This window comes from Schistosoma mansoni, assembly GCF_000237925.1.
Source record: "Schistosoma mansoni, WGS project CABG00000000 data, chromosome 3 unplaced supercontig 0105, strain Puerto Rico, whole genome shotgun sequence".
Classification (NCBI taxonomy): Eukaryota; Metazoa; Platyhelminthes; class Trematoda; order Strigeidida; family Schistosomatidae; genus Schistosoma; species Schistosoma mansoni.
Window position 1 is genome coordinate 20,517 of NW_017386009.1, and position 24,615 is coordinate 45,131.

Below are 24,615 nucleotides of genomic sequence, written 5' to 3' on the forward strand. Positions count from 1 at the left end.
CTTCTCTCCATACCTTCCAAAATTATGGAATCCCTAGTATACGACGGTATACTAGAATACTTATCATCCTCAAAGTTCTTCTCGCCTCAACAGCATGGTTTCAGAAAAGGTCATTCTTGTATGACCAACCTGCTGACTGCGGTGGATAGATGGACAACCATCCTTGATCGCAAGGGGAAGGTTGACATCATCTACCTGGACTTCTCAAAAGCTTTTGATAGGGTCAACCACGCATGTCTTATCAAGAAGCTTGGACGATTGGGTATAAAACCCCCTTTGATTGATTGGCTCTCTTCATATTTAGAAAACCGACACTTTAAGGTCAGGGTTAACTTCACTTTCTCTCAAGCTATGGAATGTCCTAGTGGGGTCCCCCAGGGCTCAATTCTAGGACCTCTTCTCTTCCTGATTTATATTAACGATCTTCCTCAACAAGTTTCATCTGACTTATTGCTTTTTGTTGATGATGTGAAACTTTGGAGAGAGATACGTAATCATAATGATATACTAGTTCTTCAGGAGGATCTGACCCGACTTCAAAGTTGAGCAGACGACAACGGACTTACCTTCAACACTTCAAGGTGCAAGGTAGTCCATCTGAGACATGTTGCAGACTATAGTTATAACTTAGGTAACTCCCCTCTAGAAGTTTCCCAAGTTGAAAAAGATTTAGGAGTGTTGGTACCCTACGACCTGAAATCGTATGCGAACTGTGACAAAAACGCCTCTCAAGCAAACCTTGCACTGGTAACATTGAAGCGCATTTTTGGCCAGTTTGACGGTCGAACCTTCCATATAATCTTCAACAGTTTTATTCGTCCCCACTTAGAATACGGAAACATAGTATTTCCTCCCTCCCTCCAAAAGGATAAGGGCACTCTGGAACGTATCCAACGTCGAGCCACGAAATCAGTTCGGGGACTCAAATTCAAACCTTATGAAGAGTGCCTCAAATCACTTACCCTTTACCCGTTAGAGTACAGGCGTCTTAGAGGTGATCTTCTTATGACTTATAGTATCCTTAATACTTCTGGTTATCCCCTTAAACATCTTCTTAAGCTTAGTCATAACACTAACCTGAGAGGTAACACCCAGAAATTGGAGACCCTACATAGCAGAACAGACTGCAGACACAACTTCTACCCCGTTAGAGTTGTCAAGTGCTGGAATTCGCTGCCGACTGAGCTAATCCAAGTGACCTCCCAGGAGTCCTTTAAGAGGAAACTTGACTTATTCTTAAGGACTAAGGATAACATGTTATTATGATTTACCAAATTCTTTTTTTCCTCTATTATCGTTCATATACCTAGGTTCTTTCCTGGAGGTATTGGTGATCCACTGCTACCAGACACGGAAGCCCGTTAAGCGAAAGCTTCTTCTATTCCGTCCTCAACCATTTGAACCATTTGAATACTCCTGATTATCATACTGGCATCGCGATGGATTGAAACTTGAAGGTTGGATATAAACTCAAGTTTGAATGACTTGGAAGATCGAATTGGGCGGTTCGAAATCTGGCGCATGACTAGAAAAGAATATTGAAGATGGCAAAACCAAAACATTCTGGAAGCTATCGTTATTTTGAGAAGAGTGTGGGCTATGTTGGCTAACAGTTGTAAGGGACACGTAGAGCAGCATACTCATTCGAGATCTGGTGCGGTTGCACGACGAAGCACCTACAGCTAGGTGTGTCCAACAAAACTTACGAGGTCAGCATCAATGTCGAGGACTTACAGAGATATATAACTTGGAGAGTCGTCTACCATTACATGGTGAATGGGCACGATTTTTAGTCAGTGAAAATTTTACAATAATTTTCCTGGTTGTCGTGATGAACTAAGTTCTCAGTTTCGCTCAAGCTCGCATTTCTTTAATAATGATTTCCATTTTCGTGGAAATATGCGAATTGACTGGAAAAAGAATTTTGGAGCACATTAAAGAGGTGAGTACAGGTTTGGTAAGTGCTTATCCTGTCGTAAATTTCACTCACATAACCCATGTGCACTTCATCATGATAATCCTTCATACATGCCTCGTGTGTCATTAAATGGTAAAACAGAACCGTCAATACTGGGTTTGAAAAATATGGATAGGGTAGAGGTGGACACATCTTCATCGGTCTTTAAAGATAATAGAGATGATTCGCGTAAACGTTTGAAATCTGAGGTGGAAGGATGAGGACTCGGCCTACCGAACTTCAAGTACAAGGTGGTTCAGTCTCCCCCAAAGGGTGAGTAATTATTTTTGTGTTCTTCGAGAATCAGTAAATGAGAAATTGAATGGTATGTGTGCGAAATGTATAGTTGAACTGATCCAGTTTTAGTATGGGGTACACCTACCATCATCCTCTTGATGTCTGATATCAAGACCACCATTATATGTGTTGGTTGTAGGTAAACACCGAACTCGCGTTTGTCGCAGCAAACTAGCACGAGACTAGGGGCCTAAGATATTCTTAATCGAGTTCATAGTTGTAAGTTATTCTCGAGGGTTGGTTTGAAATTGGCTTGTTTTCAGATCACCCTAGATAAATCTTCATCCACTGAACATGCATCATCTGCAAGAAATTTTACGGAAATACGTTCACTATCTGATGCCCATAAATTCTTTTCCCGTTTCATTCCTAATTTCCATTATCGAGAATATTTTTTATTTCAAATCTTTGCATCCGAATCCTTTAAATGGGGTGCGGAACAAGAGTAATGCCTACGAAGTATACCAAGGTTTCTTAGAAGTGATGCTATTCTTCGAACGAATTCTCACACAGTACATCCTGTGCATACTACTGACGCATCATCGAGTTCATGGTTGTAAGGTGTTCTCGAGAGTTGGTTTGAAAGTTGCTTGTCTTCAGATCCTCTTAGGTCAATCTTCATCCACTGAAAATGCATTATCTGCAATAAATCTTACGGAAATAGGTTCACTACTACTACGACTACTACTTATCTGGACAGCCATTACAAGGTAAACCTGTCAACGCCTCAAACTGTTTGTCAGTGCAAACTTTACCGGTGGTACCTCAAGACGTCATAGGAGAAACTGGTCGACACTTTGGATGTATACTCAATGCAGTACGAGAAAATTGGAATGCTTATCTGAAACGTAGATTTCCTGTCTATTTTTCAGAGAGCGATGAGTTATCCGCTACTCCCGATGATAATCCAAGTCTGAATGATCGTGTTGTCATTCCTCATTCATTGCAAAAATCTGTCCTTGAAGATCCTCACAGTGAACATTTGGGTGTTATTATTATCGCTTATATTATTGTTATTCACAAATATCTTATGGGTACATTAGTGTTGTGAAGAAACCACTTCGGGTTTCTTCGAAAATGCATTAATACATACGTTTCGGTGATGTTAGCATTATGTTTGACATATTTGGGAAAGGAAAGAAAATTAGAATAAAATAGTAATAATATAATAATAATAATTTAAATCAGGTCCCGTGTGATTGAGAGGAATATTGAAGTGATTTTAAAGAAGAGAAGGAAGTAACGAAAGAAATAGAAATAAAGGAAACGCGAAATACGTGAATAGTTTAATAAACGTGTTTAAGAACATACAACAAGAATAAACGACTATGTATGTATCGCCAATTGAGTAATATAAATAAAATAAAACAAAATCCACTAATAAGTAATTAACTTATTATTGCGGTAAGATTTGACATTAGAATAAATGTTTGTGCAGTCAAAGTTTGGAGTGATTCTATGAAAATTTCAATCAAGCGCAAAGGATAATCGATATATATTAATCGTAAATGCATAGTGAAAATAAAACGAGTCGTTGTGTAGTTCTAGATTCGGGTTACCGACAGTAGCTCAGGATCCGAGTATAGCGTTCAATCAGCAAAGCTTATCACAAACCATGTAGTCTTAAGAATAATATTTAGTTAGAAGGAAAAAATAGACAAAAGAAGTGAACACATGGCGAAAGGGTCCAACCATGAATGAAGCAGATATGAAAACGATGAATGTTAACTGGAAAGAACCGGAAAGGATTGCCCAGGACAGGGTTGAATGGAGAATACCGGTGGGTGGCCTATACTCCTCAACGACGGTAACAGGCGTAAGTAAGTAAGTAAGTACGTGAATGACATTGAATCACTGAAATATCATGGTACAACCTTTCAAAAGCTTTGTTCAAATTTTATTGCGATCTGTTGAATGCAGCGTATTAAATCATTTACTCGATGGTCAGTGCTCATCATGTTGCTCCATCGGTGATCTATTTTCATCAAATCGTTTGCTTCATCGGATCTATCATGTTCGTCATTTCAAACATGTCGAACTTTATTTCACAATATATATTTGATTGAGCGCTATCAGGACGAGTAAATGGATGTGTTTACAAATGTCCACCAAGTCACAATCTTTTTACTAATTGCGTGTTCAAACGTTGAGCTAATTCAATATTTTTATTGTTCACAACATGGTGATTATTAGCAAAATATGAAACTACGTTTTTCATTTGATTGCGGTGAAATGATCGTTGAAAATATCATGCTAAGCGACTCCTTACAACAAGCACTTTTACAGTTATTCGATAATTAGGCTGATTTTATTGATTCTTAAAAACGTATAGTTGGTGTTCGTTTTATTATCCTGATCACATCCTCACACAGTCCATATGAGAAGGAATCGTCAAATGAATATCGTCTGATGCTGCTTCAGTATTTTTGAACTGTAACTGATTATGGAATGACTGATGTGTATTTTAAACTATTTGGAAATTGTGGAGCTCAAACTCGTCATAGGATTAAAGGATGAAAAATACAAGGTGACAAAAGTCCTATTTTATCATACAAACAATTATCTAAACATGTATTTCTATCCTTTCACATTTTTAGGTTTCGGAAATGGACGTGTATCTGTATTTTCATAATTGGTTGCTCGTTACTAACTTGGAGTTCTGAACTGCTTATCATTTATTTATTTGACCTTATTAATTATTCACTTAACAACCCTTATTTCATTTCGTTATTCATAAACGCGGATTAAGTCATATATTACTTACGAGGATAGACAGGATGTATATTTTGACACTCAACCATCCATATGATCTAAATGGAGTCAGATCGAGGCCTCCACAACTATTTGATATGAAACTAGTTAGTAAAAACTTATGTGTGTAAGTAAATGATATTCATTATGAGTTTCCATAGATCACTAGGAAGCAGATAGTCTCATTTTGGGTTATGGAATGTTAGTGTACACAAAACTGTGGAAGTAGTCATAAATGCATTCTGATCGGTATTTTAAATAATGCTTTTGTCATTCAGTCAGTTGTTCATTGTGCCAATATGAAGAGAGTTTTGATAAGTAGAACGTAAGACAATTCTTTAGTCAAAGTTACTCAACCCTTATATTTGTATTTATCAATTAAATTTCATGATTTCTAATGAGTCGCTTCCAAAAATCCAAAACTAAGTGAAGTTATGTAGTGTATCCATACTTTCGGCATATTTTATCTAAGGACGGGAATGATAAACATTTTCTATTTACTATTACCATACAGAAAATCCTTGACAAAATAGCCCAAGATGAATCGAAGTGATAATACATAAGAAAGTGCATGACATAATCTAAATATCTTCGATTGTTGTATCAGATAGAATGATGATATGTTGTAATTAAGAGTATTTGAATTATTGTATAAACTAGTAATCCCAGAAACAACGCAATTTATTCAAGAAGTATTCGATGAGCACCAACGAATGTACTGTATTTGGAATTCAAACTCAAAACAGTCCTCAATATAAAGGAATCATTGGTTCATTCAAACACCACATAATAACACCATCTGATCAGTTATAGTGCATGCAAATCATAGAGAATTTCAAATTTATGAGAAAAAACTGACTGTTTAACAATTTTCCTAGAAAGAGTTCTAATGAATACCAGTCTGTGAAGAATATAGTAAATTGTGGACAAAATCAATTGGAGGTGTTCCAAAGTGACACTGAAGATGCACAAACAATGTCACATTTTGATTGTTGGTTTCATAGAAAACAATTTACTACAAGTGTCATTTCAGTAGTATAATAATCAAATGATCAATTAATTGATATTATTGAAACTATTAACAATGAGCAAATCTTGTTTTCCATGGGATAGATTTCACTTTGTTTAACATAAGTATACCACAAACCATTGAAGCTATTTCCATTGGTAAAACAGCCGACAGTAATGAAATAATGTAAGTTAAATAGCGTTGGACAATTGCGTTAAGTATTTCTGCACAACCCTGAGGAAAGGAAAGAAATTGTCAAAATTACATACATACGTACAATGAGTACATAAATTACAACAAATCGAATGAACAGTTTTAAGGAGACAATTCCAACAGGTTCATGCCTTCCAATACATTTGCAACAATAATTGAGTACGTGTTTTGACAAAGTATTATTGTTAGGAAGGGGTAATTGTAGTCAGATATCTATTCATGTTCATGCATGTAAACTTATATGTCATTAAATGTGTCTGTTAGGAAGAGGTGTTTCAGGTTTTGATAGTCAAATAATTCATTCGACAGAAGTGCTCATCTTCATTCCATGCATCTATTCATTTCAAGTTTCAGTTCTTATCCTACCATAACTTTCGGTTTTCACGTCACCAGTTCAAGTTGTACGAGTTTATCAAGTTGAAATGAAATCCATCTTGATCTACTTATAATAGTCTGATTCCAAGATTGGATTTGATACTCTCATGTAAACTGAGAATTGGGTAGAAAGTTGATAATAAGTATACTATTTGTGATATCCTAATGAGCAGAAGATCGTATTCCTGACGTATTGTGACTAAATGTCAGTCACTTCTTCAGATAAAATAAACAACCAAAATAAATTCAACACAAGTGTAAACAGCATAGAGGTTACAGTGCAGAAGCAGCCTGTAGCTCCCATGATACTACTACCGTTCCAATACCCGGACAAAGGGGAAGGGTTTGGCATGGGGTTAGCCACCCCATCCCGTAGAAAGCCAACTCGCTAAAAAAACGCTAACCAGAAAAAATAATTCAAACTATTTAAAATCCGCCCTGGGAGTTGAAGGAGTTATTATGACGCCTCGTGAAGACAGCCGAGTTCCTTCGGTAGTCATGAGGCCGATGCACCTTCTTACGACCATTACCACATTTTTATAGGTACATGAAACGTCCTACAATGTGGGAAACCGGGAGAGTCTTCCGAATCGCTGCAGAAATGAGTAAATACAACCTGGGGGTGCTTGGGATCAGTGAAACATAGGTTGGACAACAACGACTATTTTCAGGGGTGCTTCTGTTATACTTTGTCCATGAAGAGGAAAATGCTCCTTATACGCAAGGAGTAGTACTGATGCTGTCCGAACAAGCACAAAATGCACTTATTTGATGAGAATTTCATGGACCAAGTATCGTCTAAGCCTCCTTCGAAACAAAGAAAGAGGGCATTACGATGAACGTCATCCAATGCTATGCGCCTACCAACGACTACGATGAAGACGTTAAAGATAAATTCTATGATAGGCTGCAGTCGATTGTCGACAAATGCCCAACAAAGGACCTGACCATTTGATGGGAGATTTAAATGACAAGGTTGGATCGGACAACACTAGATACGAAGACACCATGAAGCGAGATGGACTGACTGGGAGAAAGGAAAGAAAATGGTGAGAGATTCGCAAACCTATATGCCTTCAATAAACTGGTCACAGGCCGCATTATATTCCCACACAAATTCATTCAAAAAGCCACATGGACATCACTGGACGACACTACGCAGAAACAAGTTGACCATATCTGCATCGACAAAAAGTTCAGAAGAATGATGTAGGATGTGAGAACAAATAGAGGAGCTGATATAGCATCAGATCATCACTTGCTGGTGGCCAAGATAAAAATAAAACTTAAGACGCATTGGACACTGGGGTGGACATCATCACAGAAGTTTAATAGGTCTCTCTTCGAGATATTGAGAGACTCAGAGAATTCTCGATAGCCCTCAGCAATATGTTCCAGGCCTTTCATGATCTACTCAGTGGAGAGGGAACTACTATAGAGAGCAACTGGAAAGGGATCAAGGAGGCAAACACTTCAATATGTCAGGAGGTACGGGGCAACAAAAATCACCAACACAAGGAATGGATCACTGTTGATACACTGGATAAGATCAAAGAAAGGAGGAACAAGAAGGCAGCAATCAATATCAGCCGAACAAGAGGAGAAAAACCAAGGCACAAGCCGAATACACAGAAGTGAACAAGCAAGTGAAGAGGAGTATCAGAACCGGCAAACGTAAATATGCGGAAGATTTAGCAATGACAGCGGAGAAGACTGCAACAGAAGGAAACATGAGACAACTGTATGATGCAACCATGAAACTTGCTGGAAATTACCGTAAACCAGAAAGATCAGTGAAAAGCAAGGAAGGCAAAGTAATCACCAACATTGAAGAACAACGAAACTGGTGGGCAGAACACTCGAAAGAACTCTTGAATTGACTAGCTTTACTGATACCACCCAACATCGAAGCAGCACCCACGGACATCACAATCGATGTTGACCCACCCACCAACAAATGAAGAGATCAGCAAGACCACCAGACAAATCAGGAGCGGCACAGCAGTAGGACTAGACAACATCCCAACAGAGACACTGAAATCAAATGTAGCAGCAACTGCAAAGATACACCACATTGTCTTCAGTAAGATTTGGGGTGAAGAAAAAGTACAAAAGACTGGAAAGGAGGACTTCCTATCAAGGTGCCAAAGAAAGGCGATTTCAGCAAGTGTGATAACTACAGAAGTATCACCCTTCTCTCAATACCAGGAAAAGTCTTCAACAGGGTATTGTTAAACAGAATGAAGGACTCCGTAGAGTGAAATTCATCGCACTTCATCAACTTCATTGACTACGAGAAAGCATTTGACAGCGTGGGCAGGACAACAATATGAAGGCTTCTTCGACACTACGGCATACCTGAGAAGATAGCCAATATCAAAAGGAACTCCTATGATGGATTAAACTGCTAATTCGTTCATGGAGGACAGTTCACTGACTCATTTGAGGTAAAGACCGGTGTCAGGCAAGGTTGCTTACTCTCACCCTTTCTCTTTCTCTTGGTGATCGACTGGATCATGAAGACGTCAACATCCGAAGGGAAGCACGGGATGCAGTGGACAGCTAGGATGCAGCTAGACGACTTAGGCTTGGCAGATGATCTGGCTCTTCTATCACACACGCAACAACATATGCAGGAGAAGACGACCAATGTAGCAGCAGCCTCAGCAGCAGTAGGTCTCAATATAAACAAAGGAAAAGGCAAGGCTCTCCGATACAACACAATGTGCATCAATCGAATCACACTTGACGGAGAAGCTTTGGAGGATGAGGAAACCTTTACATATCTGGGCAGCATCATCGATGAACACGGTGGATCTGAAGCAGATGTGAAGACGTGGATCGACAATTCAAAAGCAGCATATTTACGACTAAAGAACATCTGGGACTCTAAACAACTGCCAACCAACAACAGAATCAGAATTTTCAATACGAATTTCAAGACAATTCTACTGTATGGGGCAGAGACGTGGAGAACTACGAAAGCCATTATCCAGAAGATACAAGTGTTTATTAACCGTTGTCTACGCAAAATATTCCCGATCCATTGGCCGGACATTATCAGCTACATTCTACTGTGGGAGAGAACATACCATATTCCATCCAATGGAGGAAGAAATCAGGAAGAAGCGCTGGGAGTGGACAGGACACATATTGAGGAAGTCACTCGATTGCGTCACAAGACAAGCCCTTACATGGAATCCTGAAGGCCACAGGAAAAGAGGAAGATCAAAGAACACATTACGTCGAGAAATGGAGACAGACATGGGAAGAATGAACAATAGTTGGATAGAACTAGAAAGGAAGGCCCAGGACAGAGTGGGTTGGAGAATGCTGGAGGGCGGCCTTCGCTCCCCTTGGAGTAACAGGCGTAAGTTAGTAAGTAAGTAAAAATGCATAATATTTCTAGTATCAACATTCTCGATTTATTAGTTTTCCCAAGAATATTATTGAAAACATATTTGAATATAACTATCATACTTCAAATGACAATCCTAGTAAAACATTTTTGGTGGGTACTGTGATTTTACCTTAGCGTCAAGGTTAGACAGAAAAACTACAACAGATATTGAAAACGAGCAAAATTAAATCTCTTTATAAAGCAACCAACACTCCAAGAAACGATTTTTTTTAAGATAAAATATAAGATCCCGTTAATATCAGCACATAGTTGTGTCTACAGATTAGATTATGTCGATTGTGATGCTTTCAGCATTGAAGAGTCTTCCTGTGAGATATTGACTCGTGCCAACGAACACGTAAGTTACACAAAACCACCTAATAATCCTGTAGATTTGGAAAATTTACATATTAAATCAGCAGTAGGAGCACGAAGTTTATATTTCGCATGAGAACGAAACATAAATAGATCTCTCTATCTACTTTTTAATTTGAGTTAGGGATTCAGATAGATTCTCTCCACGACCTATGTGAAATGACGAGTTCCATTTTAGTGTAAATGCAATGCAGAATAATCAAAACTGTAATGCACTATCTTCAAAAACATTAAACTAATACTTCTGCATAATTGTAGTAATTAGGATATCTCAACAAGTACAAGGACAAACAGAATCATGTTTCCACATATGGCTGACATATACTTTGTTATGATTATTTGTATTTCACAAGTACCAGTAAGTGTTTTCATCTTTGCAAAAAAATGATAGACTGATTCCTTCCTACTATAGCCTTACGCCAACATAATTATTTGTTTAAATGAATCACTGAGCATCTAAGAGTTCATGCGGTCAGTTTAAACTAAATGAATTTTACAGTGGCTACTATCGTGTTTCATAAATTATGAAACAATAAATATTTGTCTGTACATTTTTGCATACAGATATTCATTTTATTTCTGAAGTAATATGAAAAACGCTAATCAGCGTTTTACAAGGAAGTATTCCCTGTAAACATACAAATTGTCATGTAAATTACAAAACTGTTGATCATCACTTACTTCATTATGCGGTGTTGTGCCTTTGTCAGGATAACATGAAACTGGTACTGGAAGATTACTGACAGTGTAATCCATGACTGAATCTGCACCACAACATTTATGCTTAAAGCACATCAATGACAAAGGAGTATCTTTTTTGGCAACACTAATTTACCTGTAATTGTATTGTGTTCACAAATGCTGCATAACTATTTTTTCTCATATAATGCTTAATAGAATCTTTGATAATATTTCGAAACATCATACCCATCTAAATATTGAATATAGAACGTGTTAAGCAAAAGTAAAACAAACAACATTCACTTGATTAAAACAATTACCTTTTGACGTAACATGCATGTCGTTACAATGACAACAATACCTATTGAAGCAGCTACTATCAACAGTACTGTATACTATAGTAATATATATATCAATAAGAGAATCAGTATTAGTTCACGAGAACAAATTATACCTTACAATTGCATTAATTTTTCGACGTCCAGTTAAAACAAATAATATGCCAATACTACCAAGTGAAAATAGAAGACATCCAAGTGCCATCATAATAAATGTTAATGATAACATATGAACTGGTAAATTACGTAAGAATGTACTAAGAAATAGATGTACATAACTGCCCATCACAATTAAACATATACCGAATACCTAAAATACAACAAAGAAATAAACAGTAATCAAAGCATTCATGATAACAATAAACTTTGAATTATAAGCAAAGATGGATAGTGCTTTTCTAGAAATACTGCCGGTCACAAGCCCGGGTAAAGGAGGAGGGTTGGGCATGGGGTTTGTGACCCCATCCTGTAGAAAAACTAACTCGTTAAAAAAAACGCTAACCAGAAAATAATATTCAAACCATCTATACTCTACCCTGGGAGTTGAAGGAATAATCATGACGCCTTATGATGAAAGCTGAGATTTAACGAACGTCATGAGGCCGATGCACTTTCTAACATTTAGAGCAACACTCTTTATAGGTACATGGAACGTCCGGACAATGTGGGAGACAGGGAAGACCAGTCAAATAGCAATGGAAATGAGGAGATTCGAATTCTCAGTACTCGGAATCAGTGAAACTCATTGAACACAAGCTGGACAACAAAGGCTAGATACAGGAGAGATGCTGCTGTACTCCGGTCACGAAGGGGAAAACGCTCCACACTCTCAGGGAGTTGCTCTAATGCTGTCCAGTGAAGCACGAAATGCACTTGTGGGATGGGAATCTCATTGATCCAGGATAACCAAAGCACCATTCAAAACGAAGAAGGAGTGCATCATAATGAATGTTATCCAATGTTATGCACTTACCAATGATAGTAACGACGACGATAAGGATCAGTTCTACTCGAGGCTGCAATAAATCATAGCGAAGTGCTCAAGAAAGGACCTCACCATCCTGATGGGAGATCCAAATGCTAAGGTTGGAATGGACAACACTGAATATGAAGATATAATTGGACGACATAGACTTACTTACTTACCTACGCCTGTTACCCCTCGTGGAAGAGCATAGGCCGCTCACCAGCATTCTCCATCCAATTCTGTACTGAGCCATCCTTTCCAGTTCTCCCAGTTGTTACTCATCCTTTTCATATCTGCTTCTATTTCCCGGCGTAATGTGTTCTTTGGTCTTGCTCTTTTCCGCTTCCCTTCCGGATTCCAATTAACGGATTGCCTTGTAACGCACATTGGTGATTTCCTTAATGTATGTCCGATCCACTTCCAACGTCTTTTCATAATTTCCTCCTTACCTGGAAGTTTGTTTGTCCTCTCCCATAAGACGCTGTTGCTGATATTATCTGGCCTGTGAATATTAAGTATTTTGCGTAAACAACTCTTTATAAATGCTAGTACCTTCCTGATGATGGTCGTAGTAGTTCTCCATGTTTTAGCTCCGTACAGTAGTACTGACCGTCTTGACGTTCGTATTGAAGATTCTGACTCTGAAATTAGTTGACAGTTGTTTTGGGTTCCATATGTTCTTCAATTGTAGAAATGCTGCCCTTGCTTTGCCAATCCTCGACTTTACATCTACATCAGATCCTGCTTGTTTATCAACGATGCTTCCGAGGTACTTGAATGTTTCCAATTCTTCCAGAGTTTCGCCATCAAGTGTGATTGGCTTGGTGTTCTCCGTGTTGTATTTGAGAATCTTGCATTTTCCTTTGTGAACGTAGAGGCCTATCGATGCAGAGGCTGCTGCTACATTTGCTGTCTTCATATGCATTTGTTCGTGTGTATGAGAGGAGAGGTCTAGGTCATCTGCGAAGTCCAAATCATCTAATTGATTCTGAGATTTCCATCGTATTCCGGGCTTCCTATAGATGTCGAAGTCTTCATAATCCAGTCAATCAACAGAAGGAAGAGGAAGAAGGAGAGTAGACAGCCTTGTCTGACTCCGGTCCCTACTGGATATGCATCTGTCAGCTGTCCTCCATGCAAGACTTTGCACTGTAGTCCATCGTATGAGTTTTGGATAATGTTGACTATCTTTTCAGGAACTCCATAATGTCGAAGAAGTTTCCATAATGTTCTCCTGTCCACACTGTCAAACGCCTTCTCATAGTCAATGAAGTTGACGTATGGTGATGAGTTCCACTCAACTGATTGTTCTACGATGATCCGTAGTGTCGCAATCTGGTCTGTGCACGACCTATCCCTACGGAATCCAGCTTGTTGGTCCCTAAGTTCGGCGTCTACTGCGTCTTTCATCCGATTCAGCAGTACTCTGTTGAAAACTTTTCCTGGTACTGATAGCAAACTGATGCCTCTGTAATTCTCACCTTTGCTCAGATCCCATCCCGTAGAAAACCAACTCGCTAAAAAAACGCTAACCAGAAAAAGTTATTTAAACCATTTGAAATCTGCCCTGGGAGTAGAAGGAATAAATATGACGTCTCATGATGAAAGCCGAGTTCCTTCGGAAGTCATGAGGCCGATGCACTTTCTAACAACCAGAGCAACAATTTTTATAGGTACATAGAATGTTCGGACAATGTGGGAGACCGGGAGAGTCCTCCAAATACTGTAGAAATGAGAAAATACGACCTGGAGGTACTTGGAATCAGTGAAACACATTGGACACAGGTTGGACAACAACGATTATCTTCAGGGGAACTTCTGTTATACTCCGGTCATGAAGAAGAAAATGCTCCACATACACAAGGTGTGGCATTGATGCTGTCCAAACAAGCACAAAATGCATTTATAGGATGGGAATCTCATGGACCAAGGATCATCAAAGCCTCCTTCAAAATATAGAAAGAGGGCATTACAATGAACGTCATCCAATGCTATGCGCTTACCAATACTAAGTTTTAAAACTATAACATTATTTATTACTTATTTGTTATTTATTATTTTAAAATTGTGAGACACTTTATAATTCATTGATAAGAAAAGTAGAAAAAATCAAATGTTGATATCAAACAATAGATGGGTACTGTCATATCCTAGTGAAGACGTATGTACAGGTAACTCCCAGGACCTAATAATGAACTATTATACTATATATATTCTAATTGTTTAACTATTGAGTAACTAGATTGTGTATATTTATATTCATCTCATTATAAGCTTCATTTTGACCTATGGATTAATACTATACAATTTATTGTCCCTAGATTATATTCAGTTTATCGATTATCGTATCCCACATTTACAGCCACATTTAGCTTGATCTTGTACAAATATTATTTTCTATTTTATAGAGTGATGCGATCTTTCTGTCTGGTATATAAACAGAGTATGCTTGAAATAAATGATTCTCATAGCAGAAGCTGCAATTGGTGTTCTGGACTCAATTGGAAGGGTCAGGCGAGCAAAGAACGAGTAAGGACTTTAAACTATTCATACCAGTTGAACGTCATTGATTTGGCACAGTGTTAAGATTAAACAAGTCGTATTTCGATTGGTGGATGATTCAAGTTGTAAAAAATCTGGACATACATTAAGGAAATCACAAATGTGCATTGCAAGGCAATCCGTTAATTGGAATCCGGAAGGGAAGCGGAAAAGAGCAAGACCAAAGAACACATTACGCCGGGAAATAGAAGCAGATATGAAAAGGACGAATAACAACTGGAAGAACTGGAAAGGATGGCTCAGTACAGAATTGGATGGAGAATGCTGGTGAGCGGCCTATGCTCTTCCACGAGGGGTAACAGGCGTAAGTAAGTGATGGATAGTGGCTAGCAGTGGAATTCAGGACACGCGTTTTGTCTTATGTGGGACACATCAGCTAGATGTGCCTGCACCTCAGAGTTGATATTCACTCTGAGACTCGAATCCAGTACCTTTTGCTTCAAACGCCATCGCCTTATTCAATCAATTGTAGTCATAAACATCAATGAGGAGATTCAAACAAACAATACCACGTGAATTTAACTTTTAATTATATTTACAAAAAAGAAAAAATTAATCTACTTATGGATAACTTACTAAATTTAATGAATTAGAGACAATTAGAAATGTCTTCAAACATCTGTATTGACATACGTCTGATCGTTTGCTACACATTATGATATGCAAGTAATTCCTCAGGTCTATTCAATGAAATGGACCATATCTACTTTTTTTCTTTATGATCATTTATAATATGAAAGGTTATATCATACTTTAGTCTACTACCATTATGTTAGTGCTTTTATATCATTGATTCATTAGATTTATAACCTTGACACATTATAGATGGTATAGAATAGATAAGATGAAGAATTTCGGTTTTCTAATCACTGGTTAGAACCATTGTGTTACCAATTAGTGATTGTTTTGTTGTCTAAAACAGAGGAATTCCAGAACAAGAAGAAGAAGAGGAAGTAAAGAAAACAAAGAAACAAACAAAAGAAGTGATAAACAATGTAGAGACACGTCTATACAAGTTCATTCACACTCATTGTATTCACTCATTGTATTTCACTGAGTTATGTAGTTTCGTTATTCTATTTTCTTTTTCTATTTTCAGAATGCAATTAGTATACCATGAGGTTAACCATAATATAATCATAGTTATTCATAATAGTCTCTGGCCATCTCATTAATATGATGAAGTATAATTCATTCTTATTATAATGTCAAGAAATGTTGACATATGAATGAGCAATGTTCATTCTTTAATACATTTTCTTCATTTACTATAGTGAAGAAGAATAAAATTCCCAAATTCAAGGGAAATACATCTTTTAAGACGATGTCATGGAATTATGAAATTATTAATTGATTACAGAGTTAAGTAAATCAAATGTTTGGTGAAAGATTGAACGGTCCACTCAGTCAGTCAGCTACAGCGAAGGACCAGGCACATTTATGCATCGGTTCAAGTTGCCATACCTCGTTAGCACAACAAGATCAACACCGGATTCATAGAAGTAATTAATTTAGTGGTGGTAGTATACGAAGGATAGGTTGTATATAAGGATATAGTATAGGAAGGAAGAACGTTATAAAGCAATTTTAATCTTAAGGTTTAAGAGAAGATAAAGGGTGTATACACCTACGCCATTGTGATAGATTCTGAGCCATGCCACACAGAGTCTCCAACCATTGGTTACGGTAGTCACGCTGACTCCAACCAGGTAGTCTGTATCTGCCAACATGGCTCAGACTAGAAGTTAGTGACTTCAAGCACTGATGCCACGTTTTGGTTTGGCCGCCCCTAACTCTCTTCCAACCATCCCCAATACTAGTCATCATAGCGCGTCGTGGTAATCGGTGTTCAGGCATACGTAACACATGGCCCAACCATCTCAGTCGATGAAGATTCATGACCTCATCAACTGATTTACCATCGTTCCCTAATACCCTGCGTCTAACCTCACTATTACTTACCCGGTTATCCCAGCAGATGCGAGCAATATTTCTAAGACATCTGTGGTCAAATACTAGTAACCTACGAGTATCTTCTACTCTTAATGGCCATGTTTCACAGCCGTAAAGTAGAACAGAGCGAACTGATGCGCAGTATACTCGTCCCTTAATTGATAGACGGATATCTCGTCTTCGCCATAGGTGACGTAAGTTGGCAAAAGCCAAACGAGCTTTTTGAATCCGTGCAGAGATTTCGTCAGACACCAACCCATTAGGGCTGATCAGACTTCCAAGATAAGTGAAGTTGTCGACGCGTTCGACTACTTCACTCCCTATCCTTAGTTCGGGTGTTGACGCAGGCCAGTCCTGGAGTAACAATTTACATTTGGATGGGGAGAAACGCATCCCAAACATCCTGGCATTATTACTGAGTTCCAACAGAAGACTCTGCATTTTGTCAGCGTCTTCACCAAACGGAACTATGTCATCTGGGTATTCTGAGTCGATTAGTGGACCCCCTGGTAGGAGATCAATTCCTGAAAATTCAGTCGACGAGTGTGTTATTTCCAGCAACAGGTCTATAATGAAGTTGAACAGAAATGGGGATAATGGACAGCCTTGTCGGACACCACTTGAGGTTGTAAAACCAGATGACAGTTCGCCATAAGCTCTCACTCGACTGGTAGTGTTCGAGTAAAGAGCCTTCACAAGATTTATGTACTTCTGAATTGAATGGTAGTTTAGGTCAATGAATTTGTTTCATTGTTTTGTAATGAATGACAATTTAATCAAGCAATATAGTAGTGTAAACATCAGTAGGTAGTTGAAAAACGAGAAGTCACACCAATTCAATGATCCAAATCGCCTGATGATAATTACATCTGTAAAATGGATTTATTGAGTTCTAAACATCTTTAGTTGTTCTTGCTTTCTTAAAATTTATCAAGAGTGCAAGTTGTGTAAATTGAATATACAGTGATAATTATCATATTATCATTGATGACTAGCTTACAAATAGCCTAATTGTTCTGTATCCCAAATCATGTAATACTTAACGGTTTTATAGCTTACCTAACATTCATAAACCAGATATCCCTCTAAGACCGATAGTAGACTTAACCAACACACCGACATACGCTTTATCGAAATATCTAAGCAGCATATTAAAGCCACTACAGTTTAACTTACATAATATGATTAAAGATACATATGACTTTCAATCAAAATTATCGGAATTAATTATCGAGAAGAATGAAGTCATGGTAAGCTTTGATGTCGTCTCTTTATACACTAGTATTCCTTTTGATAAATGCTTAGAATTCATTAGTGGTTTACTTGAGAATGACGGATACTCTTTAAGCATCAGTTTAATTATGAGAACCTTAAACCACGAACTTGGCTTAGATATATAGATGATACATCTGTAGTGATAAAGAAGAGTCATCTAAGATTGTTTTCAAAACGGATAAATACACTTTCATCTCACATCAAATTCACGAATGAGAATGAAAATGAACATGGTGGGCTACCTTTCTAAGATGGCTTAGTGAAAAGAAATGTAAATAGAGTTCTAAGTCTACCCATCTACCGAAAGCCCACACACTCGAATCGTTATATTGACTTCCATTCAGCACATCCTTTCAGTGCAAAAATCTCGTTAGCCTTAAATCTTTTTAGAAGAGCCAACAAAATCATCACCTCAGAAGAGGACAAACAAAAAGAACAAAAGAATGTAATTAGCATCTTACAGTTTAATAATTTTCCTATGAAGATTATTAGAAGTATATTAAAACAAGACAGTTCAGTACGTAATAATAATTCTAATAAAATGACATGGATTGGTACTGCAGTTTACCATACCGTCATGGCACAATTGAAGAACTCCAAAGGATCTTAAAACAACACAGAATCAAAGTATATTACAAAACAACGAACACACTTCGAAATACTTTACTTCGATTAAAAGAAAAAATTCCACTCATGTCTACACAGAACTGCGTCTACAAATTAGGTTGTGTCGATTGTGATGCCTACTATATGGGAGAGTCATCTCGCGAAATCATGACTGGCGCCAAAGAACATATTAGGTACACAAAGAAACCTCCTAATAATCCTGTAGAACTGGATAGACTTCAAATTAAATCGGCAATAGCAGTTCACGCCATTTTCAACAATCATCAAATTGATTTAAAAAACATCAAAATACTACAGAAAGGTTTTTCCAATCACAAAGAAAGAAGAGTAGCTGAAGCGTTCCATATAATGCTTAATCCTACTGCTCTCAATAGAACGGAAGGCCTTACCATACATCCTACTTGGAATATCTAACTAGTCATCTGGTCTGATATTATTTACAATTCACACCATTACATTACAAATTAAACTCTATCCTTTGTTATTATAAAGGTCACACATTAAAAGTGCACACACACACAAATTTACATACATGTCGCATATGAATCACCTTGACCGAAATGACATGACATTGAATTATTCAGACCTGTTTTTTGATTGATCGCACCTAATATTCATGTTGTTCCGTTGTACTATTTAAACTTGCATTAATGTGAATTTGGTTATTTATTCTCTGAAGAAGTGGCTTACACTGAGTCACGTAACTTCAGAAAATCTAATTTTCCTACTCATTGGGATATTACAAACACAATATTTATTTACTTAGAGTTTTTATTATAAGTTAGAACCCATATATTTGTAATAGCAATAGTTAGTATAAGTTTGGATGCTTATGGTTGATACTTTCTGAAAGGTGTAAATGAACACAAAGTATGAGCCTAACGCTTCTTATTGAGCGCATTCAGTTGACATCGCCTCACTGGACTCTGATTAATAGCCTAAATCTTCATAAGCGTAGTATAATGGTAAGTTATTCTCTGAAGTAGTGGCTTACACTGAGTTAGGAAACGTCAGAAAATTTAATTTTTCAACTCATTTGGGTATTACAAATATATTATTTATTTATATATAATGGTTATTATTACCTAAGTTAAGTGAATCAAGATCTGGATGTAAAACCTCATTATTCAATAGTTTTCACAGACACCAATGCTAAAAGATCATCATTTACTTACTAGTGTATAACTTCCAGAGAAAATCAAATGGGACCTGGTGAGAAGCAACGAAGTTCGGCCATCCCCATTGTTAAAAGGAACCCACCAATTTCTTCTAGTGCTAAGAAATAAAAAGATATCACTCGGATCAAAAACTAGGATTATTTTATCGTTTTCATTGCAGATTGATTCCATTTAAATAACTATTGAAAGTCAGTAAGCACTCGGTATCTGTTTCATCCAGATATGTGATTCCTTAGCAGTGTTCTTCCATTGAGGATTAAACACAAGATATTTGGCTTCATGCACAGAGGTCCAACATTTAGGCTTAGATTCATTGCTTAAAGCATACAAAGTGGTCTTAAACTAACGGGCTATGATTCGCTTTCATTTTATCTAAACCTGTTTATTTATTATATCCTAGTGTTTCAGTCCTAATACTTAGGTGTTTGATTGAGTTCTAAGTCTTTAAAATGATCAAAGTTTTAACCGATAAAATTATCAATACTATTGACATTATCTTAAAAGTACTTGACAATAAGTTGTTCTATTTAGAATTAGTTCGAACCTATCGAATCTATATTTGTAGTTCATCAAATGTGAAGTTACAGAAGTAGTAGAATGTGAAGTGTCTATACACTTCACTGACACAACTCCACATTCGGTTAGAAGCAGCGTTTCAGTAAATTTCATTTTTGATGACTAAGACAGATGAATGAAAAGAGAAGTCTCAAAAATATCATTTATATTTTATATTTTCGATCAATATCATAATCTTAAGTCCAGTAACCCTTAGTTATTCATATTTGTTTTTAACGTTTTTTGAATAAAATACAGGACTCCATTCTTTGTTTAATAAATGACAATAAAATAAAAATATGAGGAAGAAGAAATATAATTTTATCAATTTAAGAGATTTTGAAAAATCAGATACAGTGTTTACACATTTGATCATTCTAATCATAGTAGGAATCACCAGATTTGGTAGCTCGGATAACACAGACAGAGAAAACGACACACGATAATTGAAGGATTGCAACTGCAAATGTCGTTGCTGAGACGGCAACGATATATTTTTCTAAGAAGAAGATTACTTTGTTTAAACAACCCTGAAATTCAAAATAACATTAACACATTTAACTAAAATAGAGAATAAGTTGCAGGAAATAATTGCCCTATTTATGCTGTTACAAGTCCAAACTTTTTAACATTGGATAATTGGTATCTTAGGCACATGGTCTTTGTCTTAGAAATGAACGGAGATAATGTGTGATATTCAGGATTGGTTGGAAATGTTGGTCATCAGTTTGAATATTCAGCTATGCTTTTCAATCAAATACAAAAATTACTGGTCAAGATCATCTGTGCATGACTGTGAAAAATGAAAGCATGAGTAAAGCCACATACATAACGACCAAACATATCTGTCGTCGTACTGAAAATTGTATCTACTACACAATCCTTATTATTCATTGAAGGCCCATTCAAGAAACAAGGCCTAATAGTAAGGATGTGGTCAGATGTGGTTCACTTAAAAATTCGATCTCCACAACTATTAGCACTCACATTGCTCTACCAGACAAAGTCAGTGTGCAATGCTGATCAAGTTAATGGACGATATTAGGTCCAACGTCTGAATGCATGAATATAAACTACCAGATTTAGTCGAAGCTTGAATTATTTGATTCTTGAAGTGCATAAGTCGACAGATCTCTCATCTTGTTCGTACCACTGAAGGAAGCGAACAGAAGAACAGGTTCATTAATTCAGGAAACAGTAAGTCCTTAGTAGTCACGTTGGCTGAAGACAGTAGTACTTTAAAACTTACTGTTGATAGGCATTTTGAAAAATATTTTATCTTGATTTAAGGCTTATAAAAACACTCAAAAACAGTCTGATTTTGACGGTTTATGTAATAGCCTCCACTCATGGACCAATGATTGTAATTTTCTCTCCTCCGGTGTTCGTTATTATTTCAACACATTTTGTGGGTCTAAACATCCTTGAAATAGCTAATACAAGAGACTTATTAGAATGATAGGACATTTTATCTTGATCTAACATCAGATCTCACGGACTTTTGTAAAAAGATAAAGCTTAAGAGGATACTTTGAAGGCAGAACAAAATACTTTTCAACTTACATTTGAGTAAATAACCTTGGTTGTTGGATTTTTACATGAATCAGGGATGGTTTGTCCAACCGATGTGTAGTCGTTTGATGATTCAGAGCCGCAACATTGAAACTAAAAAGTAAAAAACAGTTAATTGTGGCATACCTCTTGTTGTATCTTGTCTAGGAATATCTTTAAGTCAGGATTATTGTCATATTCAGAAACGGAGCTCTTAACCGAAGATAGGAATTGAGTTTTCACATCTTTCTTTAGTGCAACTGCCGCTATTCCTGCTGCTATTTCAGCTGCAACCATGACTGAAAGCAGAACTGTGTACTTGATTTTTAAAATTAGTGAATATATGAATTTACCACGATTAGACAACAAGTATTTTCGGTAGATAGCCCACAAAATCCGAAAAATCCAAGCAAAAATAGGAAGCACCCGAGTGATATCACGAAGATGACGAGATTTTTGATATTTGAGTCGATTCCAGAAGAATAATTATTAATAGCAATTCGAGAGAGACTTCCGATCACTATTAAAGCAATTCCACATGCCTTTCAAGAAAAACGTTTTCATCATATGTTATCTAACTTACGAAAATTAGGATATTGAATATCACTAAAAGAATCTTCAGACACTTATAACCGCAGGCCATATTTGAAAGTTTACACAGAAACAGCTTATGAAGTTTATATATCTTCAGGGTCGTCCTTGATCTTCAAAATATTAATGGCGTAGCTTAACAAGACTCTGGTAGAAAAGTAGATTCACATGAACAATACTTGAACGCTCTCACTGAACTGAATTATTTTTGATAAGAAATTTTAGTATGGCTACTGTTTGATGTCTGTCGATCTGTAGATATTCGTGTAATATGTACTAACTGATGATTCCTTTGTACTTGATTGGGCGTTTATTACGACCATCAAACATAATACGTTTGCTTTGTGGTTACCTTGTTCTACCTGCCCTAAATTGTACTATTTCCAGACTTCTTAGTTAGCACATAGATTCCAATACTCTTAATTATCATGCTGACATCGCGATGGATTCAAGCTTGGACAGTTGGATATAAATTCAAAAGTAGACGACTTGGAGGACCGAAATAAGCTGTTCGAAATCTGGTGCGTGACTGGAAAAGATATTGTAAATGGCAAAACCACAACTTATTGATCGGCAAAGAAGCTTATAACCTGGATTTTACAGAGAAACCAATTTTGTTGTCATATGTATATCACGAGGAATTACTGTTTAGTGCGTTGTGATATATTTAAATACAGGGAGGGAGAGAGATTAAAGTTCCGTAAAATGATGAGACAGAATGATCGGAAAGCTGAAGACTTTATAATTGAAATACAGGAACTGACCGCAAAGTATAATTTTGGAGACCATTTGGCAACTGAAATTTGTCATCGGTTGATTGTTATGATGAACAATTCGAAGCAAGGGGAAAATTGTTTCGGAAACCCAAAAGTTTAATTCGAGAAACTAAGACAGCATGTATGAACTACGAGGCAGTTGAAGATGCCACAGGTATTCGGATTTTGACTACATTTCCGCAAGTAACACATTATAGATTGATGTCTGTCAACGCATTCAAATCAGTCGTCAGAAATGAAGATGTTCGAAGATACATTTTGTAAGGCTATCGGTTTGTTTAGAAGATTGTGGTCCATGGTGGCTACCAGTTGTAAGGGATGCGTAGGTGGTGATGAATAAATCCACTAAATCAATAACTCTGGGAGTTCTCGACATTGGATGCTGACCACATTAGTTTCAATGGACTCATCTAACTGAAGGCGCTCGGTCATGCATCAGCACCAGATCACGAGCGAGAACGCCATGCTCAATATTCACTTCAATCACTAGTCAGTCCAGATCATTCGATTCTCGATATATTGATATCTTATCAAATATATCTTCGATCGATAGCATTCGATCAGCACTAAAGAAGGACTTGACTTGATCGAATCCGCCAGGGAGCATCAGTTCCCTCAAGATTACAGGTACACCTTGCTGACGAGTGCCAAGTAGCTCGAAACCCGGGTCCAGGGTTTCCTGTTGACCACCTCCAACCACCATCTTACCTCAATATATATAGTGCAAGCAGTGTCGAGCCACTTAGACTGGTGGCCACATTGCAACTTGATCGATAGCATTCGATCAGCACTAAAGAAGGACTTGACACGCATGACATTGATCACCACCCAGTGATCAATCAATTGTGATTATCTTCGAACCCCCTCGCTTCTGGCTTTTCATTTCACTAGGTGGGTACGTTGTCAAACTCCAAATACAAGTGGCACCCTCATTGGTTAGCCGGACGTGATCTGGTACATCAACGTGCAAACTGTGAGTCTATTCCTTTTTGGAGTTTTACATATCATTGCTTTACTTTTATTTTTATATATTGTGATAATTTTTCCTGTTTTTGGATATATATATATTTCCTCATAAATTCTTGTACTTGATATTCCACTATGACGGAACAGACACCTTAGGTATTTAAGTTAAATGCTATGACTACACCTTTATTTGAACTAATGCCCTTCTGGCCAGGCAA

General features: G+C 37.2%; 1 protein-coding gene across 1 annotated transcript; it reads right to left on the reverse strand.

Annotated features, from left to right (window-relative positions):
- Positions 1-6,083: 6,083 nt before the first annotated feature.
- Positions 6,084-22,707, reverse strand: Smp_176870 (cd63 antigen-like; the record flags this gene model as incomplete). Its single annotated transcript, XM_018791281.1, has 8 exons — positions 6,084-6,248; positions 11,059-11,160; positions 11,213-11,308; positions 11,518-11,706; positions 22,077-22,178; positions 22,212-22,382; positions 22,418-22,606; positions 22,648-22,707. 8 exons carry the CDS (start codon positions 22,705-22,707, stop codon positions 6,084-6,086), a joined length of 1,074 nt encoding a protein of 357 aa, XP_018645496.1.
- Positions 22,708-24,615: the final 1,908 nt, after the last annotated feature.